This window comes from Candoia aspera, chromosome 4, assembly GCF_035149785.1.
Source record: "Candoia aspera isolate rCanAsp1 chromosome 4, rCanAsp1.hap2, whole genome shotgun sequence".
Lineage (NCBI taxonomy): Eukaryota > Metazoa > Chordata > Lepidosauria > Squamata > Boidae > Candoia > Candoia aspera.
Genome location: NC_086156.1, coordinates 55,641,833 through 55,656,617, shown reverse-complemented (window position 1 = coordinate 55,656,617; position 14,785 = coordinate 55,641,833). Strand labels below are relative to the sequence as shown.

At 37.3% G+C, this 14,785-nt stretch overlaps 1 protein-coding gene across 2 annotated transcripts; it reads left to right on the top strand.

Annotated features, from left to right (window-relative positions):
* The first annotated feature begins 263 nt into the window (after nucleotides 1-263).
* LOC134498051 (cytochrome c oxidase assembly factor 1 homolog) lies at nucleotides 264-7,623 on the top strand. 2 transcript variants are annotated; one of them, XM_063304181.1, is made up of 5 exons: nucleotides 264-332; nucleotides 2,277-2,374; nucleotides 4,851-5,002; nucleotides 6,754-6,830; nucleotides 7,444-7,623. In XM_063304181.1, the coding sequence occupies exons 2-5, from the start codon at nucleotides 2,287-2,289 to the stop codon at nucleotides 7,529-7,531; spliced, it is 405 nt and encodes a 134-aa protein (XP_063160251.1). In that variant the 5' UTR covers nucleotides 264-332; nucleotides 2,277-2,286; the 3' UTR covers nucleotides 7,532-7,623. The 2 variants fall into 2 exon arrangements, with proteins under 2 accessions (XP_063160251.1, XP_063160252.1); XM_063304182.1 differs by lacking the exon at nucleotides 264-332 and adding an exon at nucleotides 1,039-1,058.
* Nucleotides 7,624-14,785: the final 7,162 nt, after the last annotated feature.

Genomic DNA, 14,785 nt, shown 5'->3' with positions numbered 1-14,785 from the left:
GTTTCGAATATTATTTTCCAACTGCCAGAGCTGCATCATCTGGAAGACTTTTTTTTTAAAAGGGGTGTTGCAAAGTATTCAGGTTCATATTTTTTCAGCAATATCAGCTTTTCCCAAAGCCAATCTGGAATTCTGGGAGTTGTAGTCTCAATACATCTGGAGGACACCAGGTTGGGCAATATTGATCAATAGGAGAGGAGGAAGATGTGATGTCATTATTTCAGACTTATTCTAAAGGAACTTAAAGATACTGATATATGTATCTATTTTTAAATTTCAGATTAATTCTTAGCCAAGACAATTAAAGAGCCTCCTGGAAAGAGCTTGACAAGGTATGGTATAATGGCATAAGATTTGACTGATTGATTATGTGCCATCAAGTCATATTTTTACTCTTGGCAACCACATAGATTTTCTCCATGATGATCTATCCCTAAGCTGTTCTTTCAGGAGTGTCATAAGAAGATAAAGCTATATTAGAGGTGATTGTTGCATATTTTACTAATGTGTAAAAGCATGTGTAAGGCTGCATCACTTTGTCTTGGAAGGGAAGCAAAGGAACTGCATGATCATATTCCTGGGCATTCCCAGGTTAAACATGGAAAATATTTGCTCTGCTAGTATTTCCTCCTGTTTTACTCACTTAAGATCTGACTCACTAGATGAAGTCAGACTTTAGCTGAGAGATTTCAGAAGCATGTAATCACTTTGCCAATATGGTCTTCCTGTTGGTGGCTATATGCTGTCACCTTTAGGAATAACCAGGGCTTCTTAATCATCCTTGTTTGAGACATGATCTGTTGGGAATGTCTTCTAAGAAAGTCCCGCTGGAATTAATGGGATTATATGAACCACTATTTCAGTACAGATCACTTCATTACTGTGCTGTTTAGCAAGTGAAATCTCTACCATGGAATGTTTTGAAAATTGTAGCCATGTAGATAAATCTGATCTCATGCCGCTTCAAGGTGCAGAATTATGGTGTGATTTATCTCTTCATAGAACAAGATGGGATGGCAGACAACTTTAAAAATGCTAATGCTCATATAGATGTTGTGGTTAGTTAATATTTTGTAAATGTTTCCTTGTCACAATATGCCTGTGAATACATCCACACTTAAAAGAAACCAAAAATAAGGCTTTTTATTTTTTATGTTTACTTCCTTGCTCTGATTATTTAAGATTCATACTGTTCTATCAGTGAGAATCTTCAAAGCCCTACATTCGTCCAAGCTATATTTATCTCCCGACAGCATGGGAGGGAGGAAATACAATACCATCATTGAGATAAATATCTGGTAATATGTGAAAGGACAAAAGAAGAAAAAGCTGTGAATTCTTTTCTTTAGCAGCACTCTGTCTAGGAGTAAGGATCTAGGAGTAAGACATCCCAAAGGCAATCCACACCTCCATGGCACAATTAATAGCCATTCAGCTGTAGGGACAATGCAGCCGCCCTGGAAGACATATATGGGGTCCCCTCACCAACCTTTGCCCAGACTGAAGAAGCTGCTTGGACAAGCAGCAAAATGTTTCTACCAAAAAGAAAGAAATCCAGTTGCCATGACTCAACCTACAGACAATTCCACCTGGGTGACTGAGAATCTTCATCGACATCTGTCTCTTCTACTTGCTCTGTGATGTTTGTCATCGCCTGAATGACAGAGTAGTGTTACAAAAAACCTGATTTGCACAGATAGACAGGATTGTGAAGCAGGCCAAGAAACTGAAGGAGAGCCTGTTGCAAGATCTTCTGTTATCATTTCGTCTTAGTGCCTTTATTTCAAAGCCTCAGAAATGTAGCAACCCCTTTACTTCCTGATAATGAAGTCACCTGGTTTCCTCTTCCCTCCCTCTACAACTTCTCCTAGCTGCATTCCTACCCAATGGGAGACATTCCATTTTGAAATAAATCAAACTCTTCCTCCAAAGCCTGAATAATCCCCCCTTTCCTGTATTACTTAGCACATATGGGAAGCCGTGGGAACACCAGGCTGCATTTCTGGCTGCTAGCCACACCAGGGGTGTCATTTTATCCCCAGTAATTAATGAAACAGTGACATCCTTGAAAGAAATTTAGAAATGTATTTGGGCTGAGGTGTCCAGCCTGCTCAGTTCTTCTCTGGGATTTCTTCAGAGAATCGCTGAAAGAAATGAATGTTGCGTGGAGGGCTTTTATCAGGCCTGTTTTGTGGAAATATTGAAAGCGCCTTGGCACAATTCCCTTGTGTTTTTTCATATACAATAACTTTGTTTTCCATCCTTTTTCTCTCTAGGGAATAAAATATGTCCTTGAGAAAACTTCAGCAAATGGCTCTTTTTATGGGTGTTCAATGCCTTGTGGGAGGTACTTTTACATACTGCTACGTACAAAGTAAGTTCCATCACAGTTAGCAATTTCAACTTGATCTACAAAGGGAGTGCCTGAATATTAACCTGATAAAGTGAACTGCACTCGCTTAGACTGTAAATACAGGGTCGCCATTCATCATTTTTCCATGCTCAAAACTTTTTACAAACAGAAATCCAGCATAGTAGGCAAAGAATTGGACTAATATTTCCTCTTTGAAGTGCTGGTTTTTTACCTATAATAAGATTTTAGACTGAGACATTTTAAAAGTAATATCCCCACCTATTCTTGTGTGGGCTAACCAAATATTGTGTTCCTCTACTTAGAATCCTCCTTTATATTATCCAGCTGAAACCCTTGCTGATTCTGCTAGTTCATGGAGGACCTTGACCTTCAAGCATTTTAAAAGCCTTTCATTTATAAATGGTGATTCTGTTAACTGAAGGAGGACATACTGGTATTTACAAATCCAAAATTTGCCTTGAATGTCTGATTGACAGTGCTAGAGTCTTTAAATAAAATATTAAAAATAAGGCATACATTTTCCCCCATAAGGTATGCAAGTCACAAATGAGAGCATTGTCATAGAACTTTAATTTTTCAAACTCAGAGTTTAGAAGGTTTATACTTTGTAATCACTATCTTTTTGAAAATCCATTTGATTGTGTAAAATCCCAGCTCAACTTGTTTGTAATACGTTTTCAACAATAAAATATATAAATAATATATAACATTATTATAATTTATTATATAAATAACTTCAGCTGATAATGGGTTTTATAAACCTTATTTTTAAAATACAGAAACTGCCTAGATAGCTTAACATTTTATCTATCAGAATAGTTTCCAGAAGAGTAGCTGTAAGTCTTTTGCTGCAAAAATAATCATCTATCCATCATGAAAACTTATGCAATAAAAGAGTGTGAGGTTTTAAGGTGCAACAAGACTCTTCGATGTTCTGCCATAAATGTAGACTTTATCGTGACGCTCTGCTTTTATGAACAGAGCAGGATAAGGGCCATTCATTTGCTGAGAAAAGGCACCCAAAGAAATTTGTGGCCGTTGAACATTACTGACAACCCTGCTCTTCTCTGCTCGCTATTTGGATTACCAGCCAATGGGCTGCTTTTTCCAAAACAGCAAGCAGGACTGGAAGCCAAAACATTGTGTTAGCGTCAATGCTAAAATAATAATTCCAGATCACCAAAGGAGAGGTGTAATTTCCAGGTTTACCTTTGGCTAAGCAGTGGGCAAGTATGTAAAAATCCAGAAATACCTTCCAATTTAATATTCACAGGCTGAGATTATCTGACATACAAACCAGTGCCAGGGATTAAAGATGCTCACAAATAGGAGATTTGTAAAACTTTAGTAGAGGTTAGAAATTATATATCAATTAGTCTATCAGGTTAACTCAGCCTCATGGATATACTGTACATCCATGCCAATAGTTGCTCTTCCAGGTTAGATTCATTGCTGCAAAAGTAACCATGGAAGAGCACCGGGAGGCCTTCTCTATTCTGTAGCTCTAGGTAAATTCTAGCCAAATGAACAGTGGTATCTTTTTTCAGAATTCCTCTGGATGTGGCAAAGCTATGATGACTCTGATGGGAGAGTTCAGGGCAAAGGAATAGCTACTTTCTAAGAAGGGTTTTTTTTTTTCTTTAGCCCCACTCCTTTATTTCTTCTGATTTATTTCTATTTCTCTTTCATTAGTTACAGTGGAGGTAGGAAAAAAAAAACACCATTCCAGTTCCGATGCTGGTGTAGTTTGCCCCTGCCTCCTTTCTGACGGCATGTTCTGGGAACGAAAGGTTTTCCATCTGATGCCTCTAAAACAGTGTTTCTCAATCTTGGCAACTTGAAGATGTGTGGACTTCAGCTCCCAGAATTCCCTAGCCAATCATAGGAAATGGCTGGCTGGGGACTTCTGGGAGTTGAAGTCCACACATCTTCAAGTTGCCAAGGTTGAGAAACACTGCTCTAAAATATCTCTGCCTGACTTCTGAGAGGTCTTTGAGTCTTAGCCTTGGGGGATCATCTCCCCATCTGTAGACATGTATAGGTAACTCCAAAGCAGAGAGCAGCTTGAGATGTTCTTGATAGAAAGGGCATGAAATAGAGTGTGACTTGCAGCAGTGACTCCAGCTCCCCTGAGATTTTTCAATCCTCTGTTCCAATCTGAGAAGCAAGCAATTTAATCCCAATGTTAGTCAGGCCTTGCACATTTGGGATTGGTGAGCAAACGACAACAAACACCCCATTTGCTCAAGGCAATTTTTTTTTTTTTTAATGTTTAAGGGAAATCTCTCTAGGATATCTGTAGAGGGAAAGAAACTCTAGGAGAGGCACAGCCCTTTTACCTTCTTGGCTTGAGCACCAATTGGATGCCTTTCTGGGTTGGATTAATATTTAACGGCGTTCCTTTTCTGATATTCTTTGCTTACCCTGGACAGTCTCCAAAATGATACCGTTTTTGGTTTTTTGCCTTTTTGTTCAGAGGTTTTCTCCAGAACAAAGTACTACCAGGACGCTCTTATGCAGCTTCAAGCAGACCCCTTAGCCCTAGAAGCACTTGGCGCACCTCCTCTGAAAGTTCACTATATCAGCTTAAGGGACAAAAGCAACCGTGTTGATAAGTCAAAAGCCCAGGTAACCAGCAGATGTATTAAGGACTGATGGGGAAGAAGGGAAACAGAAGAGAAGGGGTCATGGCAAACCACAAAAGAGAGTTTCAGCTTGAATAGTTCAAAATAGTTCAAAATAGTAGTAATAGTAATGAGTAAAAAAAAAAACCTCTCATACTAATTTTAAAAGAAGCTCTTGGTACAATACAAAATGGATTCACCAAATTTTAAACTTTGGCCCAAGCCTCTTAATATCTCCAAGGTTTTTCTTTAATCTCATATAAATAGTTCTCGCTAATGGTTTCATTTTCTATATGAGGCTAATCGGACTTCAACTGAAATTTTAAACTTACTGGGTTGATGTCCCTACATTTGCAAAAGTTTACCTTACTTGGCACAGCATGCATTTTATGGCAGTACTTCCATGACTTTTAAGTCTTTGGCTAGGACCCAAATCATTGGGTTCAACACCCAGTTGCATAGATTGTGATATTCATTTAGATGGAAAATTAACAACAGCAGCAGCAACAGCAAATTATATGCACATTAAATCACTTGGCAATTGTAGCAAAATGAAATTGGTTCTTTCAACAAAGCTTGCCCGTCTAACAAGGGAAATTTCATTGTGCAACTTAACTGGAAGTGCAGCAATGCTGAGAATGATCAGTTAGTAGCAGAATATATGCTTTGCTTTTAGAAGGTCCTGGACTATGCCCACCTTTTTTTTAATCTGTTCAACTGTGTCTGATTCTCAGTGGCTGTCTGGACAAGTCCCTGCAGTTTTCTTGGCAAGGTTTTTCAGAAGTGGTTTGCCATTCAGAAGTGGTTTGCCCCCACTTAGCATCTCCATTTTTTAAAAAAATCTCATAGCAAGGTATCTTTCTTAGACCTCAGAAATTATGCCAGTAGATTGAGCCAGTTGTTTCATTCTGTATGAGACTAATCTGGCTTCAACTGAAATGGATATTTGCAAATGGAAGGAACATCTCTATCTACATCGCTAGATGTCCATGTAACAAATTAGATGCTGACTTTACTAAATTAGAATTCAAGAATGAGGACTTGTAGTCCACCAAATGTTTCAGAACTCCCTATTGGCCATGTTGACAGCCAGTTGGTATAGTGGTTAAGGCACTGAGCTAGAAGCCAGGAGACTGTGAGTTCTAGTCCTGCCTTAGGCACAAAGCAGCTGGATGACCTTGGACCAGTCACTCGCTCTCAGCCCTAGGAAAAATGGCAAACCACTTCCAAAAAAACTTGCCAAGAAAACTGTAGGGACTTGTCCAGGCAGTCTCCGAGAATCGGACACGATTGGATTAAAAAAAAATTGGCCATGTTAATTGTGGCTGTTAGGCATTTGACAACATCTGGAAGAAGATAAGATTCCCACCCTTGATCTGAAAAACTTAAGCTGCATACAGCTGTTGTGGATTTGGAAGGCCTCACTACAGTCATGAAAGTACTCCATTTTGGGATTGTCAATTATAGCAAACAAGCAGGGAATGATATAAATAAATAAAATCTCTTATAAAGTCTACAATTCAGCCTGATAATTAGTGTGTGTACAGAACTTGGTGTATACAAGTATAAAGAGGTGCCTGTGTGTTAGTCAAATTAACTGAGGTGTAACTTAAACTTTTCAGGCACTAGATTTTAAATCTAGAATCAGTAAGTAAAGTTTATTGTTGTAACCACAGGTCATAACATAAGAATGTTATCTACAATAGAATGTTACCTGCAAAAGTTCACCAAAAGGATTTGACATTGTATTTGTAGGTAAAAATACCAGTATCTGGAAGAAAGTCAGGTGGTTATCTTCATGTCATTTCAGAAATGGATTTTTCCCTCAACAGGTATGTTTTGAAAGACAGTGTTTTAAAAATTTTTGGATCTTTGAACAATCATAGTGTGTATGATAAGTTATTCTACATTAAATAATTTACTATATTTAATAGCTCTAGGTGTAGTTTGATTATACCTTTCAAATGTGTAATAAAACTGATGAAGTACAAAACTGTGTAGAACTTGCAATCCGTTTCTGCATGAACTAGTATGAAATGCTGGTGTAAATAAAGATACGTTGTTAAGTGGGTTGCTAATATAGATTGCCAAAAAAAACAGTCATCTAATTGTGCTGCATAAATTGGCCCGGGTTCTCACTGATTTGCATCTACAGTGTATAGTTTCCTCAGATAGTGGGTATGTACCCATTGGAAGCCAGATGGGGCAATACAAAAGGAAATTATAATTTCTAAAAACACCTTTGTACAATATGAATATCAACAATTTAAAGCTTTTGCAGTAAAATAAATAAATGGTTTATGCTTAATAGTATCTACCAAGTCCTAAAAAAACATGATGATGTATTGGAAGAACTCCAGCAGTGAACCTATTTGGGGTTAAAATCTTAATTATTGGATTTCTACCATGTTCAACAATGCCATTTCTAACATGTATTTATGTTAGCTGGAGTCTACAGGAAGTCACATTGCAGCTCTTCAACGGCCACCGAATTCCAGTGTATGCTTCTTCTATGAAGACTGTTTCTGGATAAAAGATGTAATATACAGAACTGCACTGTTTGTAGTACTACTTAAATATCCTCAAATTTAATAAACATTCTAATGGACATACCGAACATATGAACATATATTTATTTATTATTTCAGTTTCAGTTTCAAGGCTGCCTGACTCCACAACTATTCTGGGTGGCTTAATAATTAAAAATGTAAAAGAAATTATATACAAGAAAACAACATATATTAGAGAAAAAGAAGGCAGCTGACTGGAAGACAAAATCAAAAAACCAAAGGGGGTCAACCATCATCCCAGCTCAAGGTCTGGAAAAACAACCAGGTCTTCAACAGTTCGCAGAAAGTCAAAAGAATAGGAGCAGTACGGAACTCTGGGGCTATATAATTCCATTGGGCAGGAGCCATCACTGAGAAGGTATGCATCCTGGGTGCTGCAAGTTAACATTGCTTAATTGACCCTTTCAAGTGTAGAGTGAAGCAGGGGAAAGGTGATAAAAGGCACAATAATTTTCATGTAGTCCCCAGGTATTAGGGCTGTGGATGCTTCAAAAATCATTTGGAATTAGTGTTCCATACTTTGCCTGAGCACAGCAGCTGCCTACTATTAATTGAAGCAGCTATTATTTTTTTCAGTCTTCCATGGGAGCCTGAAAAAAGATATTAAGTCATTTTAATGAGTCAGGTTATTAACATTGTCATGTGTTTTTCTAGGCTCATGTAAGAGCCTGAAAAAAGAATGGATGCTTTAATTAGTAGCCAGAAGTGCTGTACTCATGCTTGTGTAAGATCCAAAATGCTTTCTCTGAATGATTTTTGATTTCAGGTGTCTTACAGATGATGAGCCGGTGTAGTGTAGCAGGTAATGTCGGCCTTGGAATGGAGAGACCCTCAACCATGGAAACTTACTGGGTAACTTTGGGCCCATTGTGCCCGACCTTCCTCACAGCGTTGTTGTGGAGAAAAACTGGGAGACTATGCTTTTGGTGTTGCCTTGAGCTCTTGAAGGAAACTCAGGGTATAAATCTAACAAAAAAAGCTACTTGTCTTCAACACTGGAATGCACTCTATGATCAATCAATAGGCAAGAAACCTTTGAAATATGGTGTTTGGTGCATGGCTCATACAATTAGTTTTTAAAAAAGAAACCACCTCTGATCAATTGCTATACTGTTACCTGTTTCCTTCTTCCACAATGATATACACAGGACTTACTGTAATGATATAAATAAGATTCTGAATGCCTAATGAGAGCACAGAATGTTAATCCATTGCTTCCCAAACCTTACCAAAGTTGGGTAAAAGTAGTTTTTCTTTGGGTAGTGACTCATGAACCCATTAGCCAATCACAACAGGGACATTTAAATTGACTTCAAGTGTTTTTTTACCTACATTGGGTAAAAAGGACTTTCTGATAATCAGTGTTGGGTAGTGAAGGAAAAAGGTTGGAAGCATTGTATTAATCAAAGAAACAATTTGTTCTGAAAGGTTTCAAGAGTGGTTAGAGTCCAACCCTATCTGCCACTGAGAACCTTTTTTGGATTGTGGTAGGATAGAAATATGTTTAATAAATACATTCTGAGTAGTTATGCACCACACAAGTACAAGTTTTAGAAGGAGAAGAATTGAGTTTTGTGCACTTGAAGAGAAAATAAAAGATAATATTTTGCACCAATACAGTGCTGCACTTAATACACATGGGCACATAAAAACTGCCCTCAGGGGAAAAAAATAGAGTGATCATAAGTCAACTAAATTTGCCAAAATATTGCTACTTTAGGCAGGCTTTGGGCCTGTACTCCACCCTAACATTAACTATGTATCTTTAGGAGAGTACTGATCTCCTAAATTATCTGAGGAAAGCTTTCTAACTCAAGGAGTGTTACAGACAGACCCACATTTAATTAATTTATTTATTAAACAAATTTATACGGCCACCCATCTCACTGAATGTGACATGGGGCAGCATACAACCAACGATTAAAACAAAGTCACAGCAATTAAAAACTTAAAAAATAAATTAACAGCAAGATTGCAGGAGAACAACATCCATCTAAACACAGTATAACCATTGCCAGGCTCACCATGGGATGCTGGAAAAACCATGTTTTCTTCTAAATCACCAAATTTATGTATTTTTTAACTATGCGTACCCTAAGAGAGGCTTTCCACAGCAAGGAGAAGCTGGCTCTCTTGGTGCTTATCATAATTTTTGGGATTACTTTTTTTAAAAATTCTTTTTTAAGTTTTGGAATTCATTTTCCTTCCAAATATAAAGGAGGATTGAGAGTAAACAATCATCTTCCTATTATAATTTGGGTATTATATTTGAAGATATTAGCATTTTCCTACACATTGAATTGGCTGATTTAAACCTTCAGCTTTCTGTTTCTACTTTCCCTGGGGAACTGTCTGCTTATCTTTCACTTTGTGTAAATATACTCTTGAACTCTTCCTATCTTTGACTTTCGCTGGTTAAGCTCCTAGGGGGCGTCATAATCTACCACGTGAGACATGAAGGATTTTAAACAATTTTTTTCTGACTTCCATCAAGATTTTAAACAGTTCTTTTCTGACTCCTATCAAGTTTTTATACAAGACATTCATGACATTGTGGAAAATATGATCTCTAAAATGTGTCATCTGGTTGGGGATGTAGTGGATGAAATTGAGCAATTCAACAGTGACAGAAATGTTTCTTCTAAGAATGAGATTGGGATTTCTGTTGAGATGCTGGATGAAGATTGGATAGTAGAGTTGGAGGAATTTAACGGAAAGAGGGATCTGCAAGCAATAAGTAAAATTGACTTTCTGGTGAAAAGCCATGAAAAAAAAGGGGTCATACTGTAGTGTGTGGGAGGTTTTCTGAAAAGAAGTTAGAGTTCTTGAGGGGGACAGTTGGGCTCTGATTTTTTCAAGAGAAAAGATCTGTGCACATTTTGGGGATATGTAAATGCTTTGGTTTATTTTGAAGTGGGATAAGGGTTAAAAATGTTTATCTAGATTGCTTTTAGGGTTTGACTGATGTTTGTTTTTAAGGATATGGATTAAGATTATTAGGGTATTAAAAATGTTTTTTTGGATGGTTTTAAGAATTTGATTTTATCATTGTTTTGAATTGCTTTTCTTTTTTGGATTTATTAAGATTATTAAAACTGTTGTATTATTTAGTATAATGGCAGACAATTTATGTGCTTTTTAGTTTGATTTTTATTATAGTAGACAGAAATGTATAGAATAGTAGTAGGAAGAGAGCAATTAAATAATTGTTATTTGGGGGGGAAGTTGTTTAGATGAATTTTTTTAATATTTTAATATAAGGGGAGGGAGGAACTGTACTTAGTGATTTTTATAATGTGCTAAAAGGGAATGATTTATAAAAATAATGTGATTTTGTTTAATATAGAGAAAGAGATTATGGAAAATTTTTTGTATATCCTTGCTGTTAAAACTCAGAAGTCACATCTTTCTGTAATGTTGAAAAAAAAAAATCTCTTGTGTTTTCACACCTTTTTAGTTTTTCTGTTTTGGTAGTTTTTTGTTTTTTCCTAGCTTTTATCTTTCTCTTGAAACTCAATAAAATTCATAATAAAAAAAAAAGAAAAAACATGTTTTGTGGGCCTTCTGAAAGGCTAACAGGGAAGGGGCTAACCTCACCTCAGGAGGATAATGTTCAAGAGGGCTGGAGCCATAGCAGAAAAGGCTATGCTGTCTGGGTCCCTTCAGATGGAACTCTTTAGCAGATGGGACCCGCAACATACCCCTCCTGCTATACCTGATGGATGGACAGATTTGGTCAGGAAGAGGCAGTCCCTCAAATAGCCTGGCCCCATGCCATTTGGGCTTTAAAAGTCAAAACCAACACCTTGAATTGCACCCAGAAGCAGACTGGCAGCCAATGCAGCTCATGGAACAGAGGTGTATTGCGTGCCATCCTAGGGGCACACTGTCCATGCAGCTGCATTCTGCACCAATTGAAACTTTCGGATACTCTTCAAGGGCAGCCCCATATCAAACATGTCACAGTAATCCTCTCTGGAAGTGACCAGGGCATGACTGACTGTGAGCAAAGCCTCATGATCCAGGAAAGGGCACAACTGGCGCACAACACAAAGCTGTGCAAAGGCCCTCCTAGCACAACTGCTACCTGGTCCTTGGACAGGAGTTCTGAGTCTAGAAGGACCCCCACATTGTGCACCAAGTCTGTCTGGGGTAATGCCACCACTACCAGTACTATCCAGCACCAAGGATGGTAAAGTCACAGATCCAGAAAGCCTGAAAACTCAGAGCCCCTCCGTCTTGCCAGGGTTCAGTTGAAGCCTGTTGTTCCCTATTCAGACCCTCACAGCCTCCAGGCACTGAGACATCATCAGCATTGCTTGGGTCACCTGAGGCGGAGATGTGTAATTGGGTATCATCAGCGTACTGATGATTACCTCACCTCATGGCGATGAATGATCTTACCCAGCAGCTTCATGTAGATGTTAAATAGGAGTGGAGAGAGTACCAAACCCTGCAGCACCCCACATATCCACCCACCCACATGCATGTATCATACTATATAATGTTGCCTCAGTGTCTCCTAGTCATAGTTACTGTTTAAAATTTTTGTTAGGAGGTTTGAGAAAAATAGTTGCTGCTCTATCTCTTTGGAGATACCCCAGGAAAATCATAGGCATATCTTATCTGGGCTCCAAAAATCCAAATGATCTCCAAGAGATTAATTTTGGTAGGGGTTTGATATGAATAATAAACACATGGAGAGGACTGAAAAGATTCAGTAAGTTAAAATAATTGGGAAGGAAGAAAAGTTGGCAGGTGGGAATATCTTATCATCATTAAAATAAATGTTGTGTCCTAATTCATTTATAAATCTCAGCTCAAGGAACAATGCAGAATGGGAAGTTACCCTCTCTGCCTTAGAAATCTTTGCTAGCCTTGGCCACTTACCTCCTGTAATGTTGACTGGAAATAAGGATACTTCACTCCAAATCTGTCCTCAGTCATAAAGTATTTTGGGTGACTGAGAGCCACTGATACTGTACAGCATGCTGCACCTTCTTAGCATTGTTGCAAAGAGGATACAGTACTCAGAGGGAAAAATAAGATACTTTGCCTTCATTCCTTCATTATTTTATTAGCATAATACTTTAAAAAACTGACCTGCCTCTACCAACTTTAAAGAAAATAATCTGTAGTGGTAAAACTGCCACTGTATCTTTAGAAATACATAGTCAAGTTAAGAAGAAAGAGCTCTGACCTTAAAAGCAGTGTCTACTTTTTATACCAGGAACCACTGATGTAAAATCTGTACCCAGAGGAATCTGATCATGCTTGCATGGCTTTCCATGGAATATACAGGACAAAGAACAAATGCTTTTATTAAAGTGAATCCCTTTATTAACCTACTTAATCATTTGATTATATTGCTTACAAAATGGGAAAAAAGATGTTGCATACATATCAGAGGAGGTATTGTGTCCTCATTTGTCAACTCAACAGTAGTGTAGCTAACACTGGAAATGAATTCTTAAACTTCAACTGCTAATGCTTTTCAGTATAATTACTGCCTCAATTAGAAGCAAATGAAGTATAGCTTTGGCAGCACAATTTTTAGCTATGAAATAAAAACAGTACTATTTATAATTGAGCACTCTTTGTTAGTAAGCTTTGCTGAGGAAAAAGGAAGTGGAATTTAAAATAAACTGTTAGGTCAATGAGATGAATCCTTGTGAATTTAAGTGAATTCCAATAACATGCTGATGTCTCCGTAAACAAAACTGTCAAACACAAAAGTTACTCACTGAAGTAGAGAAAAGGAGAACTTTTCCATGTTGCAGCAGTGTACTAGATGAAACACACAGCGCAACTGCAAAGTCAGCTAGGAGCTCTGGCATAGGCTCATTGGTTTTGTGGGGCTTAATGGGGAACCAAAGATTCAGAGCTCAGCTACTAAGAACTTGTCTCTTATCGTGAAAGTTCAATCTTGGCTTTCCGGACCACACCAGTAGTGAAGCAAACACTACTATTACCAGTGATGGGGGATGGAATAGTTTTTCAATTAAGGCACAGCAAAAGTAATAAAGCAGTTAAAGCTTTAGTAGCACTATTTAATAGGAACTATTTGGGCTGGGATGACACTTCTTTCTTAACTCTGGGAAGCAGGAAGCAACCTGAGAATTTAACATCTCCTTAAAACATTAAGTATATTCTTTTGTGGGGAGTGGAAGGAAAGTTATGATATGTAAGTTCTAAAGATCATCAAAGAACCAGAAAAACCAGTTTACCACATTAAAGAAATAATTTTTGCATTGGCCAACGGAAGAACCTAATTGGGGTGCAGTATTTAAAAGCAGTGATTCCATAATCACAGTTAGTGCACCTATCAGGATTCTGTAAAACTGCTTAACTATTTAGAGGCATAGCACTTATTTGCTGCTCATGTCACTTTATAAGATATTCCAGTATTCTAAAGATTTTTTTTTTTAATGTTGGCTCTGCTGCATTTATGGTCCACCTATTCAGAGTACATTATCTACACTGCAAACTGGGAGCTGCCTAGAAGAAATAATCAGAATCAAACTATATTAACTCTACTTTCTGATAAAAATGCAAGAGATTCCAAGTTTCTTGTAGCAAAACTTAAGCATTGTCATTTTTAGACAGAGTCAGAACTACCTGTTTCTGATTATAAACTAGTAATAAAACACTGCATTTAAAGGAAGTGGACAGTGGAGACTATTCTTTAATTAAATATTTAGATTTTTTTCTAAGTCTTTTCAGTTCCTGTACTCAGTAATGTACATTTTCAGGCTAATGAATATAGCATTTGTGCCTTGGGACAATAACACTAAAATATATTACAGTGAAACCTCTATTTTGCAAAGTTTGGATATAACAAATTAAATTGCCATTGTATTTAAATAATGATATAATTTGGCAGTAACAAGAAATAATACAAATGACATAATTCGTATCACTTGTGTAATGATGTTACTGTGGATGACATAGTGTCCAATTTAACATGCAATTGAAAATAACAGATACCCTCTTCTCCCAACTGATACATTAAATCAAGGTTTCACTGTGTATGGTAACAAATAATTGTAAAAGCCTTAAAATCCCCTCAGATTTATAACTACAAGCTAAGAAAGAAAAGTACATTTTAAGAATGCACCTGATTGGAAATTTGGATATACACAAACCTTGCATTAATCAGTAATTAATAATATATACAAAATTAATGATTCCCTGGAAGTTCCATTTTTAACTTGTGA

What these genes read in the sequence shown, in the direction of transcription:
- LOC134498051 (XM_063304181.1), top strand. Translation starts at nt 2,287, where the DNA reads ATGTCCTTGAGAAAACTTCAGCAAATGGCTCTTTTTATGGGTGTTCAA. An exon ending in TACATACTGCTACGTACAAA is followed by an intron (nt 2,375 to 4,850) that starts GTAAGTTCCATC and finishes CTTTTTGTTCAG; the next exon opens with AGGTTTTCTCCAGAACAAAG. An exon ending in ATGGATTTTTCCCTCAACAG is followed by an intron (nt 6,831 to 7,443) that starts GTATGTTTTGAA and finishes TATTTATGTTAG; the next exon opens with CTGGAGTCTACAGGAAGTCA.